The 19,480-nt window shown below is 28.7% G+C and overlaps 1 protein-coding gene across 2 annotated transcripts; it reads left to right on the top strand.

The window, feature by feature from the left end:
- Positions 1-5,247: 5,247 nt before the first annotated feature.
- Positions 5,248-18,371, top strand: LOC145185100 (sodium channel protein 1 brain-like). Of its 2 annotated transcripts, XM_090097634.1 has the most exons (21): positions 5,248-5,622; positions 6,287-6,414; positions 6,528-6,608; positions 7,658-7,786; positions 8,009-8,100; positions 8,315-8,555; positions 8,920-9,061; positions 9,828-9,959; positions 10,973-11,344; positions 11,470-11,658; positions 11,851-12,186; positions 12,293-12,496; positions 12,719-12,764; positions 13,001-13,383; positions 13,789-13,962; positions 15,505-15,609; positions 15,690-15,965; positions 16,131-16,181; positions 16,271-16,519; positions 16,632-16,902; positions 17,037-18,371. In XM_090097634.1, the coding sequence occupies exons 1-21, from the start codon at positions 5,365-5,367 to the stop codon at positions 18,179-18,181; spliced, it is 5,004 nt and encodes a 1,667-aa protein (XP_089953760.1). In that variant the 5' UTR covers positions 5,248-5,364; the 3' UTR covers positions 18,182-18,371. The 2 variants fall into 2 exon arrangements, with proteins under 2 accessions (XP_089953760.1, XP_089953761.1); XM_090097635.1 differs by lacking the exons at positions 5,248-5,622; positions 6,287-6,414; positions 6,528-6,608; ... (3 more) ...; positions 8,920-9,061; positions 9,828-9,959 and adding an exon at positions 10,527-10,677.
- The last annotated feature ends 1,109 nt before the right edge of the window (positions 18,372-19,480 follow it).

Here is a 19,480-nt window from a genome sequence, read left to right as displayed (position 1 = left end):
GTTGCTACAAAACTACAAGTCCCAGGATGCTTTGAAAGCTGTAGGTATCCAGACACAATGGGAATTGTAGTTTGTAGTTTGCATTAGAGCTTAATAGTACAAGTGTTAGATACAAAAAAAGCCTACACTAAACTTTAATGCTATGTTTCTCCCTGAGCTCATCGACTGGATTATTAGAGCACAAAGATGTTGTTTCCAGATCTCTGAAATCTCTGAAAGATTTAATTACAATATTTAGTTGATATTAAAGCTTCATTTTAAAAAAATATTTATATGTTCAAATATGAATTTTTGAAACATTATATGGATGGTGTTATGCATATCTAAACAACGTTCTTTTTTTCATTTTTTGAGTTATTAATACCATTATTTAGCTTTTCACAAGTTTTACATTTTACAATAATGGGCCAGAAAATGGCTAATAAATTGACTATTCTAAAAGTCAAAACAGTCTGTTGCAAAACTTGAAGTCCTACAGATTGCGAAATTTCAAATGCGTTTTTCATGAAATGCTAAAAATGCGTGTGGTCTAGTTTTGCACAACACCCCCCCAGTTATTTTATTTCAAAATTTCAAATTTATTAAAAGAATGACATACTCTACTGTTCACGTATGCACAAAATTTCTACTGTTCACGTATGCACAAAATTTTTTTAGTGATATTATTGTTGTTTACTTGATATTTTCCATGAACAACATGACATGCGGTTGGCTGATATTACCTGAAGGCGAGTTGGATGCAAGTTCAGAAACACAATTTGAAGTTCTATGAGATTCTATAAGATTAATTAGGCTGGTAGATTCAGAGTCAAAGTTTAAAGTACAATAATTTTTTTACCCAACAAAACTTAAAAATGTTATTAAAAAAAAAAATCGTTACTTTAAAATTACCGAAAAAAAGCTCGATAAAAATATTTTGCGGGACACAACAATCACAATCTTAAATTAACTTTCCTTAACTTTCCTTCGGAATCAAGGTAATTTCTTACAACGCCAAATGTTCTATTCGTGTCAGTTGTCTAAAAGTTTTTTCGGGAGTAGATTTATATTCTACTTTTTAACAAAAGATATGGACTTAATAATTAGTTTACAAAATCAGTCAACACGAGGCTTCTAAATGAAGTACAAATTCAACAATAAAACTCTAATATCATTTGAAAAAGTTTTTAATTTTCCTATTTTATTTTTTTTCCAGAAATATTTGCCGTTGCAAGATTTTTTTTTTTTTTCCCTATTGAAATATTCGCCCAAACGGAATAAAAACTATCGCGATTAAGATTTACGGTTTAAATTGTTAAATGCGAATCTAGTTCTAATCCACACTAGTAGCGCAGTTCCCAGGTTCAAATCCCTATTCAAAAATAAAAAAATAAAAATCAGATTTTTCACTTTTCAAAATAATTCATTTGTTTAGGCGTTTACTTATTTTTAAAGAAAGTTTTTTTTAAAAAAGACACATAATATAAACATCAGGATTAAACATTTTTATAAAAAAAAAAAAAAAAAAAGTTGAAAAAGACCAAAAATCCTCAAAATTTTAAAAAAAAGTCATCTTGAAAAAAATTGTAATCAGAATATATCTTGGGAATTATTCATTAGGAGTACCACTCTTTATAGCGTTTTAGAACTTTAGGAACGTTCTAAAACTTTCTGATCTTTTTAGAAAGTTTAAAGCGTTTTAGAAACAATCCAACTGCATACTTATTTATATTTGTTTACATTTTTTCCGTACAAATTACAATTACTTTAATACAAAGAACAATATCTGGAGAAGTTATCTGATGAAATTCAGCAGTCATATGGAAAAAGAGGAATTAGAAGTAAAAGGTAGAATGCCAAATTATTGGAAGGTCTAAAGAATAACGAAAATATTCAAGGATGGTAAAAAATTCTTTAACAAAAGACTTATTTTTCAACATCTGTCGCATTATGTTATATCACTAAGCTTGACAAGGTGAAGACTTAAAATGGTGAGAGGAAAAAATATGAGATGCGCCGAGTCAACATTTTATTGTTAGAAAAGTTATTAACCAACAATTATCCACTGAAGAGTAACGTATTTACTGTCTACATATGGAATGTAAAAGAGAAGTTGAGTACTCAAAAGGTCAAGTTGCAAGTATGAAAATATTTTACCCGTCAAAAAGACGAAACTACTGGCTGAATCAGCATCAACATCTTACAATAATATTTAAAGATGCTGTAAAATTGAAAAAAGAAATGACTGAAAGTTTCGGATGGAACAATGATTCTTACATTTTGATGGAATGCACGTTTAGGAAAATTGCTTCTAGTAAATAAAAAACGAAAGAACCAAAGTAAAATTGGATACACTGCATTTAAAAGCTGGCAATCATGAAACTATTGCAGCAGGAATTTCAAAAGTTTATGATGAACAATTTATCGGTTGTCAGCATCACATTCTGAAAAAACTGACGAAGAACTTGGTGTTAACACAACATCTCTTAACGTTGAATACTTTGTATGGCTCAAGCGGTGAAAAAGTATGAGGAATTAAAAGCATAGTTTATAACTGGAACAGAGATGAACCAAAAATTTTACATCATCTCACACTGACGTTTAAGTTCTTTGAAGAAAAAGTACATTTTTTGATGATTTACTTTCAAAATATAAACAACGTGAATTCAATTTAAAAGCCATTCTTTCTATCCTTTCTTTATACTAATGCCTAAAATAAGAAAGACTTTGGAAAGACTATTGAATTACAAATGTACAATACAAATTTACAATGACAAGAACTTGTCAGAAATAATAAAACCTTTTAAAAAGGCATTTAACAAGCAGGAACTATATACTGCCTGCAGAAAAAAAGTCAAACTGCAACTCTTACTTTTCTTTTTTTATCTGTATTGTAATACATGTACACTACGTAATAAATATTCAAAAATCAATTTTTATTTTTTTGAAACTAAAATTATTTATTTAAACTTTTAGGCAAAAGTTTATTAAACTAAAACACACGAAAATGATGCTGTAAAAAAGTTATAACCCTAATATACATTTGGGTGCATCAAAGTGAGGATTACATATGCATTTGGGTGCATCAAAATGAGGATTTTTATTTGATCATAAAATACGCTTTCCTAATTTAAAAAAAATCCTTCCGTCCAAGTAAATTTCTCCACCAATTTATTATTTACAACAACTGGTTAATCGAGGAAGCTACAAAGATAACTTGGTCATTTCTACAATCATAATGAAGTATAACCTGTCTCAAATATTTTCCCTAATGTGAAGCAGGTCTTAAAAATTCTGAGGATTTTTGTTTTCTGCTGTCGATGATTATATTTGTAAGATGATTATATTTTTAAGGCGATTGTCAAGCAATTTTTGGTACTCAGGAACAGAACATTCGCATAAACAGTCAGAGACAGCTCTGCATAAATAAATATCTGCAGGAATGCTTCAGCACAATTGTTAAAAGTGAATTTTCTATCATTTTTCATAATGATGCTGTCGTATTGAGCAGTGATTCTGATTCAGAAAATGCTAAAAGTTTGAAAAATTTTTTCAAAGCTCAAAAGCACAACATGTCTTAAATGTTGTCGGTTGTTATGTTGAGAGATTCTTAGTTTAGTAAAAAGTCAACTTTTTTGAAAGCTTTTTTTTTTTTTTACCAGGGTGAGAATATTTATGCTTACAAAAGCAAAAATAAATTTTTGAAAATAATTAGATAACAGAACATTTACTAGAATACGATGCTACACTTTTTTTTGAAAATTTTTTGGTTGCAACATTAAATAAATGCTAAAGAAACAAAAAATTGCTGAACCACTCTTTTTTTTTTTTTTTTTATCACTTACACTGTTACAAAGGTTACTTTTAAATTTATATTTAACAATCTAGAAATAAATAAGAAATAAATAAGAAATAAATAAGAAATAAATAAGAAATAAATAAGAAATAAATAAGAAATAAATAAGAAATAAATAAGAAATAGTTTCTGAACTTATTTGATGACAAAGTCGCTAGAAATCATTGGTCTCATGAGGATTCATTTTCCGGTGAAGTTTAATGCTGATATTTACTTTTCAAGAAATTCTTTTTGTAATTTTTCCACCTGCCCCCTCAAAAAAAATGCTTGTGTCAAAAAACGCGTAAATACGGAGTTAGAGTTAAACATTTCAATATAAATTTAATATAAAATATAAATTCAATATAAATTTCAATATAAATTTAGGTTTCAATAAAAAAAAACAACTGTTTTTTATTGAAATCCCTTTCTGTGAAAGAAACCTTGGGATATCAGTTTTTGTACCAGATTTGCTGTATTTAATTTCTGAAGAGAAAAAAGTCTTAAAAAATAGTAGAGAACTACTTTGAATGTGGATTTGGTCTTTTTTGAGAGGGAATATTGACATTTGGAATCTCTGACCTTTTTATTGCACAATAACTTTAGTGTATATATTCCTTAATATAAAGACTGTGGCTTCCTATCCATTTTTATATTTTGTGGTTTTGGAGTATTAAAAAAAAAAAGGTTTTTATGTCTTTAATTTATTGCATGCTGCTGTCGAGAATTAAGTAGTTTGATGAAAATAGGTTGTTACATTAGGTCATTCATGAGGTTTTCTTTGTTTAGCATGATACCTTTCACACTTTTATCGAGACCTAGTTTTTCACACTTTTATCGAGACCTAGTTTTTCACACTTTTATCGAGACCTAGTTTTTCACACTTTTATCGAGACCTAGTTTTTCACACTTTTATCGAGACCTAGTTTTTCGCACTTTTATCGAGACCTAGTTTTTCGCACTTTTATCGAGACCTAGTTTTTCACACTTTTATCGAGACCTAGTTTTTCACACTTTTATCGAGACCTAGTTTTTCGCACTTTTATCGAGACCTAGTTTTTCGCACTTTTATCGAGACCTAGTTTTTCTCACTTTTATCGAGACTCATGCCTTACATATGTAACTGGGATTTATATCTCATCATTTTTATTTATAGCTTTAATTTAATATGTTTAGGTAAGTACTTCCTATTACTGATTTTATGTAATTTAGCCGTATTGTATATGTATTTACATATATGCAAAAAATACATATATGTAAATACATATACAATACGACTAAATGACATAAAATCAGTAATAGAAAGTACTTATCTGAACATATTCAATGCACATCCAAAAATAAGCATGAAAATCAATTCAGTTACTTGATTATTTATTCACTTACGCAATTCAATAAATTTATTATTTATATTCAAAGTTAGCAAAGTAAGGAAATATCATAGCAACAAATATATAAGAAATATTAAAAAAAAAAAATGAAATTCATGAATGGCATGAAGAAGAGGAAGATTTATATGAGAGAAATGTTACTGAGAAAGTTATGAGCGAATGGGTTCTGACATTTGGGATCGAAAATATCAAGAGCCAGAAGTTAATCCCAGACGACAAAATGAACGCTTCAGCGTAGAAAATGAAAATTTAGAAAAAACCGCTTCAAAAAACGACGCTGAGTGTGATAAAGTTGAAGATCTTAAAGGAATTAGTGACGAAGAGGAGTCAGAACCTGATTTTGATGATGATTTTATTAATGTACCACCATGTATGTTAGGAAGACCGTTAAAAGATTTCGATTGCGAGAATGATAATGTAAGTGAGAACAAAAAATACAAAGTAAATTACCAACAAAACCAAAATAAAAATTGGTTCGACTGTTGAAAAGAAAAACAGTATTTCAGAGAACTTCTCTAGTTATTGAAATTCATTTTTTAGCTTCCAGAAAAGATTAAGATATACTTTTCGGTCGATAATAATTCTGCCTAAATTAGGCTCAATATTTGGATTATTATTTCTATTCTCAACAAGTTTATTTTTATTTTACTTAAAAAGATTACGTTTGTGTCAGTTCAATTTAGTGTTGGAAAATTAGCCTTCCGTTTTTGTTTTTATTTTTGGACAGGCGAGACATCATTCCATCCTTTAATCAGTTTTGTCATGGTTTCATGTTGTAAACAATTACCGGTTTCTTCGCCATGTGCTCACTCTCACAACGTTTTATTGTTATCGATTCCCCTAACATAACTTTTTTTTGAAAAAATTGCTTTATATTCTTAAAATTTCAGCTCAAATTTTCGAAAAAAAAAATTTATAGCTAAATCTAAAACGTCAAGAATGTATCGAGGACTTAATACGTATCTAATCAGGTTTTTAATTCTTTGAACACTGCGCACAAATTTTTTTTTTTTTTATAGATGATATCCTATTTGTGATTGTAAAAAAATTGTATAAATTATGTATAAAATATCTTTTTTAGAACTTCGTTGTTGTCAGCAATAAACTTGGAAAGCAAATTGTTTTTCGATTTAGTAAAGACAAGTCATTGTACTTGTTTGGAACTGACAGCCTTGTCCGTAGAGTAACTATCTATATTTTTACCAATGAGTATCTTTTCAAATATGAATATGGCAAAAGCCACTCTTCAGTATTTTATTATATATACTGACTAAACATTTTTTCTTTTATGTCTAAATATTTTCTTTGACAATTCCTAACAGATACTTTGACCACTTCATACTACTTACCATATTAGTAAATTGCATTTTTATGGCATTAAGCAATCCTCCAAAGGTTGCAGAGTGAGTTTTGAATTTTGCATATAATTATGATTTTTAGGACATATTTGTTTCATCAGATATGACATGTGTACATTAGGGTGATCTACTTTGAATAGTAAAAAATAAACTACATTATTAAAAATTAATTTTAAAGTTTAACTTCTCAACATAAAAAAGTATACACACTGTAAAGAACAATTATCTTAGGTGCTCATTAACTTTTTATTTTTGTCTGCTCATTTATTTGTTTGTAGACTCTTTGGAGCTGTACCTTGGCACAAGGCTTGTTGCTTTCTTACTTGAAATATAACTCTAAGTTTGACTTGTCAAAATATCATTAAACTCTTTTGCAAACAGGATCATGCTCCTATACATACTCACTGTATTGGGTCTTTTATCAAAAAGCTTTTATGTCCTGGTAAGAAGTACTAAAGGGTAAAGTAGTTCTCAAAAACTACTCAGAGTTGAAAACAGATACTAGCTCTGCATTTTCCTCTTGCTCTTTCTTTGATCAGCAGTCAAGTTAAAGGGAAGCTGTAAATCAAAGCTAAAGCTTTACACATTAAATGACTTAAGACACAATCTGGTATGAAATCTAAGGGTCTTTTTTTAAATATATCAATAACAATAGCCTAGGGAAGAATGAAAAAGAGGCTTCTTGATGTTGATGTTTTGGTAAACAAAATATGGAAGTTTCACACTTACAACATACTCTTAAATTACTAATGAAGCCAAAAACTTTCCTTCTCAGATAATTTTTAAGGATCATTTAAAGCTATACTTTTTGGATCAAAACTGATTTTGCTGAAAGTTAACTATACTTGATGTCTAGTATTTAAATTTGTTAAATTTGAATCACCTAAGTGTACATCATGTCTGAATTGTTTTACAATTCTAAATGTTAGTCTCAATTCAAAGGTACTTATAAATCAGTTCGTTTCTTCTGAATTAAAAGTGTAAAGTAAAGTGAAAGTAATATTTTTAAAAAACCACCGCTAAAGTTTTACTCTCAATTAAATATGTCGTGTATGATTATTTCAACTATTAACATTAAATATAAATATTTTTAGTTATATATTTGCTGTTATATATACTTCTGAAATGCTAATAAAGATTTTGGCAAAAGGATTTATTTTAAACAAGTATTCGTACCTCAGGAGTTACTGGAATTGGTTGGATTTTGTAGTTGTAATGTTAGGGTGAGCTCAAAAATGTTTTTAATTGTACTTTTTTATACAGAAAACATTTCAGAGTTATTTGAAGTACTTTTAAAAATCATTTTAGATTTAGATTATTTCTTAACTTTTTTAACCTGATTATATTTTGAATGCTGTTTTTTTTTAAAGTAAAATCCAAGCTCTAGTTATCTGATAAGTGAAATCGAAAATATATATATTTTAATTTAAGTGTTTTTTATTTAGATTTATAACACTGAATCCTAAAATTGGTAAACTTGACAGCATTAAAACATTTAGAATTTTGAGAGCTCTTAAGACACTATCATCATTTAAAGGTATGCCACTTAATGATACAAAACAAATCTCTAATATTTTATTCTGCTTTTTAACAGGGCTCTTTAAGCTTTGTAGCTTTATTTTAAATTGTTTTATCTTAGTTGTAAAGTATCACTTTTAATATTGGCTGTATAAAGTACACTATGTTAATAATTTTATTTAAACTGCTTTTTTTTTTTGTTAAAAATTTTAATTTACTTTTATACCTTATAGGCTTGAAAGCAATGGTTAACACCCTGTCAAAATCAATGATGTTGGTGAAAGATGTTTTAATATTAGTTTTTTTTTATATTTCAATATTTGCACTCATTGGTTTGCAGTTGTTCTTGGGAAACTTTCGTTCACGCTGCATTAAAAATAACCCAAATGATACAACAGCTGTTGTGAACAAAGAGTGGCAGAGCATGCCTGGAAATATGTTGAACCATATATGTGGTAACACTTCAACATCATGGTATATTTCAATTTTCTTCACTAACTTAAAAGTATTGGCAAGGCTACCGTAATAATTCCTAATGTGAAATATGACACTAGACTTGCTGTTGTTGTAAATAATAAAATGATATATAACTGGCCATCATTTAGATAATTCAGATATAAAAACTTAAAAGACTTAATGAGCAATATTCTCTATTAGTGAAATCAATTTGTTATATCTAAAAAAAAGTCAAATATAGATTACATTTTATTTTTAAAGTGAAGTCATTTCATAACTGTTATCAATGTTTATTATAAAATAATCATTTTTTCTTAAAATTCAAAATGGTGTTTACAGTTTCTTAAGTTTTTATTGTTTGTGTTATTAAATTTCTTTTTAGGAATTGTGAAGTTGGTTGGACATGTATTCCTAATGTTGCAGAAAATGCTAATAAATATGTCAACTATGACAACTTTTTGTATGCTATGTTAACATCTCTGCAAGTGTTCTCTTTAGATCAATGGGACATAGTTTTAAATAGTGTAAGTCTTTCTATTCTTCACCAATGTTAAATAGTAATTTTTTTTTTACTGCCAATTGCATAAAAAAGAAGAAAACATACTGTTACACTTAGCATGGTTTTATTGCTTTAACTGACAGTAGATACTTGAAAAACTGACAATTATAAAACTGACAATATTGAAATTATATTTGTATATAATTAATGATAAATTGCAGGAGCAAGTAAATAGTTCATGTAATCTTTGTGTAAAAACTTCTATACCTAATTATATTTTATGAACCACTACCCAAATTTGAGCTAGTGTTAAATTTTGATCCTGTCACTATATAATAAAAGCATTCAGAATAATTGTTGTGTAAAGTATAAGTTTTATGAAAGTATATGCAATTATATAAGTACAACATGCTGCAACATGTTGCATATTCAAACTTCTTTTAGGAAATTTTGTAAAACCTTTTTTTTATAGTGCACCAAGTTGTAAAGATACTCTAAGTTATAATGCCATAATGACTTATCTTATTTGATGCCTGGACTCTTGAGATAACCTTTTCCAATATGAATACACTAATTATTTATTTTAGAATTGTAGTGTAGGGGGGAAAAATATGAGATGAAAGCTGTTATGACTGTAATATTAAATCATTTATATTTTATTATGTTAGTAAAACAAGAGCCAAAACATGTATGCTTATATATAATATTACTTTTATAATATAAAGAATTAAATTTCTCAGACTTTTATTAATTTTCTTTCTTCAGTATTTTTTGTTCATTTTTTCTGTTAGGTAATTGAAGCGAAGGGACAGTATTACATGATTTATTTTTTATCATGCGTCTTTTTGGGTCCATTTTATCTACTCAACCTTGTGTTGGCAGTAGTAAGTGCTTCGTATGAAAGTGAACTTAATCCTGATAAGGTTTGTTGTACATATTTAAAGTGTTATTGGCAATTTTTATACATAGCATAATATATTTTATATGTAAATAAAAAAAACTAACTTTAATAATAAAATATTTAGAAGAAATTTTTATTGAAAAAAACTATCTGTAATTAACAACGTCATCTAAGCAACAATGTCATCAGCTAATGAGTTTGCGCAGAGTTCTTTTTTTTCATTTTGAAATACTTTCATGAGACTTAGATATTTATGTAGGTTAGATAATAAAACTGCAAGTTTATTTTTCATTATTTAAATTGTCTGAGATGCTTTGAAAAAATGATAATCATGTATGTAAATGTAGCTGGTGTAAACTACTATAAAAATTCTTCTGCTTGTCTATCTGCAAAATTAAACACCATGTACTAAACAAATTGATCAAGTTTATAGCTTAACTGCATATCATTTTTTATACCAAAATTACAATTTAAAGGTTTACCACTTGCATAAGATATAGATATTTTATTAAGATATTTTGTAGATAATTTGTGCCTTTAAAGGTTTAAACTTTTTATTTGGTTGCACATAGCTAAATTTGCACTTTAGGATCATCTCACAAAGGTTTTTTTCCCAAATTAGTAGCTACATAAGTTAATGAGTATACAAGTTAATGGGTGCATAAGTTAATTGGTGCATAAATTAATTAGTACATAAGTTAATGGCTACATAAAGTGATGGAATAAATTGGCTAAAAAAGGTAGCTTATTGTTTCTCTTACATTAAAAATATTTTTGACATTCTACATATTTGTTTATATTTATTTTAAATATTATATATTTATTTACAACAAAGGTCAGATTTAGGTAACTATTGTGGATGTTCAAAAATGAGTCAGTTACTTTTGCTAAAATTTATTTTAAAAAGTCAGGTTTGGAATCCCAAGAAGATTAAATTTAAAATTTTAGACTCCCCCTGTTTTTGAGTTTGCAATTCTTTGAATTTTTCTATTGAGATTATTTAGCTGGTATTTTTTGAAAGTAATCTCTGTTTAGGACGCTGAGCAAGAAAAAATGGCAATTATAAAACGAACTAGTTCAACATATTCTTTTCATGGAGAGTACTTTGTGGAGTTTCTTTCTGGCCCGTCTCCTTTAGAAGAAGTAGATGGTGAGCTTCAATACACTGTTGAAAATCCCCCACCAGTAAAAAAAAGAAAGAAAAAAAAGAGAGAATTTCTTCCACCAGAATTAAATGAAAATCCTACATTTTATGAAAGAATGCAATATGCATTCTACAAAATTATTTCAAACAGTTTGTTTGATGGATTTATTATGACTTGTATTGTTTTAAATACAATGCTGATGTCAAGTGAACACATTGAAATGAGCTCGAAATTGCAATCAATTACAGTTGTATCAGATTATGTAAGTTTCATTGGTATTCATATTTACTTATTTATATAATTCCATTTGTATTTACATAGATACTCTTACTACCGATCTTGAAAATTTTGTTTTCAGAAGAATTATCTTTTACTTTGTTTTCAAAGGTCTTTACAGGAATTTTTTTCCTTGAAATGGTACTGAAGTTATTTGCATTAACACTACGAGGATACTTGGGGAATAAATGGAATCTGCTTGACGGTTTACTTGTGATTGTCAGCATAATTAATGTATTGCTGGTCTTACTCACAAATCTTCCAAAAGGACCACTTAAAATGTTAAAAGTATTTCGTTTGGTTAGTATTTTTAATGACAATTTTTGATGGTAGTTTTTTATCTTTTTTTTTTTTTTTTTTTTTTTTTTTTTAAATATTAAAAAAACCAAGCCAACTAAATACTAAGTATTTTAAGTATTTGTATTTACTTACAAACATGTTTTATAAACTTTAAATGTTTTTTAAAAATAACGTTTATTATCTCTTTTAAAGTTACGAATTCTTAAATTGGCGCAATCATGGAAAGCAATGGGTCAACTGCTAACAACAATTGCTAACAGCATTAGTGCTTTAGCAAATGCTACAATCATTCTTGGTTTAATTATATATATATTTTCTGTAATCGGCATGCAGCTTTTTAAAAAGTATTATGTTAATGATAATTCAAATGATAATCGATTCAACTTTTCAGACTTTGGAAATTCTTTAATGATGATTTTTCGTATATTTTGTGGCAAATGGATTGAGCCATCATGGAATTTACTGGCCTTAAGCAGTCCATTTTCAATCTTCTTCATATTTTTTGTATTTGTGACTGGAAGATGGATTGTAAGTAGACTTTTTCAACATAGAGTGTGGGAAATGACTTTATTTTATTTTGATTGGTTTTTTTTAATCAATAAGTTTATTTTTACAAAGAACAATTTTTATGTAGGTCTTAAATTTGTTTTTGGCACTTCTATTGAATGCATTTGGTGGTGGTGCAAAAAAGCCAACAGAGTCAAATGAGCCTGAGGATAAATCCAAACCATTTAGGCTTACAAAATTGATTGAATGGACAAAAAGTTACAAAGAAAAAACTCCCAAACCAAAACCTTCAACAAGAAAGACAAAAGCTTCACTGACACCTCAAATAATGGTATTTGTGTGTGTTTATTTAAATAATTAAAGTTTTAAAATACACCAGAAAACTTTTTTTTAATGAACTAATCTAAATAACCTAATAAAATAACCTAATAAATAATAAATAAAATAACCTAAAGCATAATTAAGTAAAACTTTATGTATGTATCTTTATTATGAAAAATCATGAGGAAATATTTGGTGCATTCTTGTATATATAACTCATTTGTTAATTTAGCATATGGATTTGCGAAATGGAGAAGTGTTAGTATATGATCAATATGGTTAGTAATTAAAAACCACTGCTATAAAGTATTTCTCATAACTTAGAGTTTTCTTTTTGTTGTTATTTGTTTAAATGATATTAAACATATTTCTGAAAAAATGTTGTTTTGTAATCTAGTTTTAAGTTGTAGTTTTTTATTTGATATTTTATATTTGCTAAAATTATAAGTGATATAAAAAAAAACCTTGGTGTTAATTACCAGTAAATAATATTTTTAAGTTTTTTTTTTTTAAGAAAATCAAAATGGTTCCTTAAAGAAACCATATTTAAAAGACCATCTAGATCAGTCAGAGATGCACCACAGTAACAGGCAGTCAACATATTCTGAAGGCATAGCTGTTCCAAAGAGTACAAGTCACTCGAACAGCAATAAAAGTGAATCTAAGAGTGGACACTCTTCATCATCGGTTAAAATTGAAATGAAGCGTGAAAAAACATACGTTGATGATTGTTTATGTGATATATGCTACCAATGCAACTGTTTTTATTCCAGCTACTTAAACTCAACAGTGCGAAGAAGCTGGCACAATGCACGATATTATTTTCAAAAATTCATTGAACACAAATATTTTGAGGGGGTAGTTTTATTTCTAATTGGCTTTAGCAGCCTTACTCTGGTAATTAGTTTAATTTTAATGTTGTAAATATATAGTAATGTTTATTGTTGCATAAATGCTTTTTTTATTTGTTATTTGTTTACTAAATATAAATGAAGCCCAAAGGGGAAAAACCAGATGTGTCACAAATTTTAATATTATTTGCTATCCTGCTTTTTTTCTTCTTTCCCATATTAAGTTTTAATCTGACTATGCAAACAACTTGAAAAATAAGACACTTTCTAATCTCAAAATCCAAATTTCTTAAAAGTTACAAAATGTGACATTTTTTTCCTCTGGTGCTCTTCAAATACTAATGTACATACTTTTTTATATTTGTAAAAACTATACATAATTATAAATCTACTTAAATATGTAAAGCAATTAAACTTAAAAATTTTTCACCATCAAAATCTTGTTTTAAAGGTATTTGAAGATATTTATCTTCCCGAACGACCAGCATTACAAGATTTTCTTTCATATTGCAACTACTTTTTTGCTGTCGTGTTCACTCTTGAGTTCTTAATCAAAATTTTTGCTTTGGGCGTGGTCAAGTACTTTACAAACTTTTGGAATTTGTTGGATGTCTTTATTGTAGCTGTATGATTTTCTTTTTTTTCCTTTTTTTCTTTTTTTTTGCTTATTTATTTTAAGTCTTCTGATGACAATTTGAATCATTAGAACTTAATGACTTTAAAAGTTGTTGCTACCATATACATTAAAGTATCATATATACATACATACATACATACATACATACATACATACATACATACATACATACATACATACATACATACATACATACATACATACATACATACATACATACATACATACATACATACATACATACATACATACATACATACTTACATACATACTTACATACATACATATATATATCTGTATATATATGTATATATATACATATATATATCATATTATATATCATATATATATATTGCTAAAAGTGTTATTATTTATTATGTTACCTACCAGAGATTAACATAAGCGTCAGGTTTATTCTAAATTTCAAATTATGACTAAAAACAAAGAGGCTTTCAGAGATATTTTTTTATTCTCAAAAGTCAGTAAGTGAAGTGAATAGATTTTAAAATGTATGTAGGCTACAAAAAACATAAGGGTAAATATGTCAAAGAAAGAAAGTACTCTTAATAAAGAATTTGGTGTTAAATAGATTAAAGTTTTTTGTAATTTTCAGGTTTTAACTTGAACTAATGTCAGCAAGAGACCTTTCAAAGAGACATTTTGTGAAGCTAGGGTGTGATGAATGAAATTTTTAATGCATGTTTAAACTTATAAGTTAACAAGAAGCCATTCAAGGATCTCATTAATTAGGATAGTTATTGAGCTTTTAGGTTTTGAACATAAGCATTCAAAATAAAGGTTTTTACTTTTGATTTGGATTAGGTCTGTTCGTTATTGTCTTGTCCAATTATCCTTGTCACAGGTGCATCCTAAGAGTTAACGATGTATAAAATCTTCCTGATGATTTAAATTCATCAGGAATTTTTTTCAAAAGGTTCTTCAAATTCTACCTCTTATGAGTGCAAAGGTATAAAACACAAAACTTGGATAACAGAAATTAAAACTCCAGATTGGCTATTTTAATGAAAAAAGGAGGAAGAATTGATTACGTTTGAATTAAAAAAAAAAACAAAAAAAAAACCAGGTTGTTTCTTTATTTCCCAATATCGGACACGAAAATACGTTCCTCAAAATAAAATTCAAAATTATCTCGTTTGGAAAATGTTCTAAAAAGCAGCAATAAGAATAAATAAAAATTGATACCAATAAAATATAATAAACCTAACGTAGACCTAAAGTAGATGCAAAAAATGGGAAAATAGAAAATAAATTTGATTTTTAATAATTGAAAATGTGAGTAGAAAACCGAAATGAAATTTGAATAAGAAACTCTTTTTTGCTTCCAGTTATGAAAATCGGCGTTACAACAGCGACAAAATTTCGCGGTTGTGAATACCGCATTTGACTACCAATAGCTGCCCTTGATTTTTTGTGTGTAAACCTTTTATTTTTGAGTAAAATAGTTGATAAAAGCATTTAACTAAAATAAGATTGTTTATTGTGTTTCAACCAGGTTTTTTTTTAAAATAGATTTCATTAGCTTCTTTACTTGGCGGGACTAAAAAACTAAAGGCACTACGATCATTAAGAGGGTTGCGTCCGTTGAGGGCAATTTCACGGTTTAAAGGAATGAAGGTACGGGAGTTTTAAACGTACTTCATTAAGTTTTTTTTATAAGCTTTAGTGAGAAAAATGGCTTTTTTGTGTGAATTTAGATAGTTGTAAATGCATTATTAGCCTCTATTCCATCAATTGCTAACGTGCTGTTTATATGTTTGATATTTTGGCTGATCTTCAGTATTATGGGATATAATTTGTTCGGAGGTAAATTTTTCTACTGCGCTAATGCTACCAACATAGTTATTAGACTTGCAGCGAGTTATGGCGTTACAAACAAATATCAGTGCTTAAATAATTCCGATTTTGTTTGGGTAAAAAAAGAAATTAACTTCGATAGTTCACTAGACGGATTTTTGGCTTTGTTTCAGACGGTAAATATTTTGCAAACAAAAAAAAAAATGTAAAATTATTTACGCTTTTGTTTATTTGTTTTATGTGGTGAACCTTCAAGAAGTTTTTCAATATCCATTTTGTATGTTAATCTAAAAAAAATATATTTGAAAAAAATGCTGTTTATAAAGATCGTCTTGGTTTAGGCAACACTGGAAGGATGGTTTGATGTTATGGCGGATGCACATGACGCAACAGTACAACTATTATTTATCAACAATTTTTGATATACTTTTATTATTTCTTAATGACTTTTGATTTTGTTGTGAACTCTTTATGTTTTTAGGGTGAGAATCAGCAACCTGAATACCGCTACAGTTACGCAAATCAGCTCTTCTTTGTTGCGTTCATTATCTTAGGGAAATTTTTTTTTTTGAATCTGTTTATTGGGGTAATTATTGAAAACTTTAACCGATTAAAACAGCAGTACGAAGATGGAGTCGGAGTATTTTTAACACCTGGGCAAAGGAACTGGATCAATACTTTAAAAGCTGCTTCATTGAGAAAGCCAACCTATAGATTAACGAGGCCACAAGTATTTATTTAAACGTTTAAAATTTTATTTATTTAAACGTTTAAAATTAAGTTTTTTATGTTGTATTGTAAATAGTTAACTAAGAAATAATTTTTTAAAATTTTTTTTTTAGGAAAAGTGGCGTGCGACGTTGTTTGACTTTATTCGTACAAAATATTTCGAGTTTTTTATAATGGGTGTGATTCTTTTAAATATGCTCACCATGATGATCCAACATTACGATCAACCAAAAGAAGTGGATTCTGCATTGAATTACCTCAATTATCTATTTACGGGAGTATTCGCAATTGAGTGCGTGATACGTCTTATATGCACGAGATTAGACTACTTTAGGCACGGGATGAATATTTTTGATTTCATCATTGTGCTTTTTTCGATTGCGGGTAATCTTTTTTTCATCTCATAGTTTGTTGTGTTGCTTGTTTGTTTTTAGAAAATAGTAAACGAATCTCTATACAAATCTTAATATCAACATTGTAATGATTGATGATTCATTATATTTTATCTAACATTTTAGGTATTGTTATGGAGAGTAAAAATATAGATATAGGCGTTTCCCCTGGATTGTTCAGAGTTGTTCGTGTTTTTCGATTAACACGTCTGCTGCGTTTTTTTGAAGGCGCCAAAGGCATTCGAAAAATGGCGTTTACAGTTCTGAAATCAGCGTCCGCACTAAGTAATGTTGGAACATTGCTTTTTCTCATCACTTTTATCTATTCAATCATAGCCATGAACCTCTTTGGGAATCTCAAGCATCAAGGAACAATTACAAAGGTAACTAACTTCGAAACGTTTGCAAGTAGTTTTTGTTTACTCTTTCGAATCACAACAACAGCTGGTTGGAACGATGTTCTTGATGCTGCTATGATACAGCCTCCTCGATGTAATGCAAGTTTGAATTTGGGAGGTAGCGTCACAAGCGGAGACTGCGGAAATAAAATAGTTGCAATAGTTTTTTTTGTATCCTATGTCTTCTTGATTGTCCTCATCCTCCTGAACATGTATATCGCCGTTATTTTGGAAAACTATAATCAGGCACAATCGCAAGAGGAAGCCGGTTTAACGGAGGAAGATATTTTGGCTTTTTACTCTACGTGGGAAGATTTCGACCCAAAAGCGACTCAATTCATTAAGTATAGCAAATTACCTGATTTCCTTGATGCACTCGAGGGGCCTTTAAGAGTACCTAAGCCAAATTATTGGTTTCTAGAGCAAAGTGATATTCCTATTCGTGATCGCCAAAGGTGCCACTGTTTAGATGTCATGACATCATTGATAAGGCGTGCCTTAGGAGAAGCAAGTTGCCAAGAAAGTGATGGTGTCAAAATTGTAATGAAAATAGTTGAAGAACGATACAAAAAAGTATTTCCATTGTGGGCGAGAGAAGCCATAGTGGAAACAATAAAACAGCGTCTAAAAACAGAAAACAACGCCGTAAGGAGAATCCAGAGAGTGTTCCGAAGACATTTGTTGATGGATGACATTCATGCAATAACAACATCCAAAACTATGAGTGTGAGAGCCAGAGAAAAGACATTATTGAAAATTGAGCATTTGGTTACTGTGCTGTGGAAAACAGCTAAGTTTGATCAAGAGCCGCTTGAGAAATCTCAAAAAGACGACGACGAAATAGAGTTAGATGATAACACTACGCGGGTTTAAAAGCGTTTTGTTTGAATCAATGTATTAAAATCTATTTATTAAAATCTATTTATTAAGACAAATAAAAAAATATATACATACACATTTCACAATTAAGGGTATTTTTAGCTTGCTGAGATTTATTTATTATAGCTGTATATTTTTGATTTGGTGTTTCCATTACATAACATACATAAATCAGTTAATATTACTACTAGAAGTTCATTTTATTTGCATTTTGATGTTGAGAGCTTTGACCGTTGTCAAGAAAATAATTTTTTCATTGAGATTTGTTTATGAAGTGGACTATCAATTGACTAATATTTGGTTATTTCTTTTGCATCTGATGATCATTTGATTTGCATGAAAAATCATTATTTATCAGAATTTCTTTAGCAAAACTGTTGTTTCATCCAAATTATCTCCTGGGCATTCAAAATTCTCAGTGAATAAATTTATTTTCATTCTTAATGATCGGTTAAAACAACGGACTTTGTTTAAACATTTCTTGAATTATTGAGGATTACATTTGAAAGAGATGCGAGAGTAAAAAAACTGATATCATTTTTTGCAGTTTTAGATGTCAATATATCTTGCTTTTGAAAAGAAAGGCAGCGGCTAAAAAACTTGAATAGATGATGGGTAAAAAATAAAATATTTGGTGTGGGGAGCCGGACAAATTGCGGACTCTAAGGCTAGGTATTTGGTTTATCGGGTTATAACTGGCTTTAATTGAATCTTCTGTTGCAATCAACACTTATGACCGTCTTAGAGTAAAGAGACTAGCAGCTATTAATAGCTAAATCTTCCCATACAATGTTTAGCGGTTGTGTATAAAATAGTTATACCACGGGTAAATAACCCTATGCGACCAGAAAATGTTTTGTTAAGTTACATTTTTTGTTTTTAGCCATCCAACATATAGAGTCACTAGGATTCCATCAATATACTGTAACTTTGAAATGTAATTTCCTAAAGCAACTTGTTAAGTTTGAGCTTTCCATGTACATGCAGTTGCATTCAGCAAATATTAAAACAGTTTTGAATTTTCTTTTCGCAACATAAGTTAATCATCTTTAGTAATATTTATTTACACTTAGAATGTTTTGCGGCGTTGCGATGCTGCGAAAGATTGAACATTAAGGTGAGTTTCCATCCATCCGTTTTAGCTACGGGAAAGGGAAAGGGATGGTTAATTTATCATGTAAGCATGCGCAGTGATTGATTTTCAAAATTAAATTACAAATTGCGCATGCTCAAGGGATTAATTTTTCCTTTCCCGCAGCTAAAATGGATGAGTGGAAATTCACCTTTACGAAC

Source organism: Hydra viridissima, unplaced genomic scaffold (assembly GCF_058129835.1).
Source record: "Hydra viridissima isolate aposymbiotic clone 2 unplaced genomic scaffold, HvirCarnegie_v1 scaffold_9, whole genome shotgun sequence".
NCBI classification, from domain to species: Eukaryota; Metazoa; Cnidaria; class Hydrozoa; order Anthoathecata; family Hydridae; genus Hydra; species Hydra viridissima.
This window is presented reverse-complemented; position numbering and strand designations above follow the sequence as displayed.

Bases quoted from the DNA above. Each gene is read 5' to 3' on its own strand.
- LOC145185100 (XM_090097634.1), top strand. From the start codon at position 5,365: ATGGGTTCTGACATTTGGGATCGAAAATATCAAGAGCCAGAAGTTAAT. The intron at 15,966-16,130 runs GTAAATATTTTG...GTCTTGGTTTAG, and splicing joins TTTTGGCTTTGTTTCAGACG to GCAACACTGGAAGGATGGTT. The intron at 16,182-16,270 runs GTACAACTATTA...TTATGTTTTTAG, and splicing joins CGGATGCACATGACGCAACA to GGTGAGAATCAGCAACCTGA.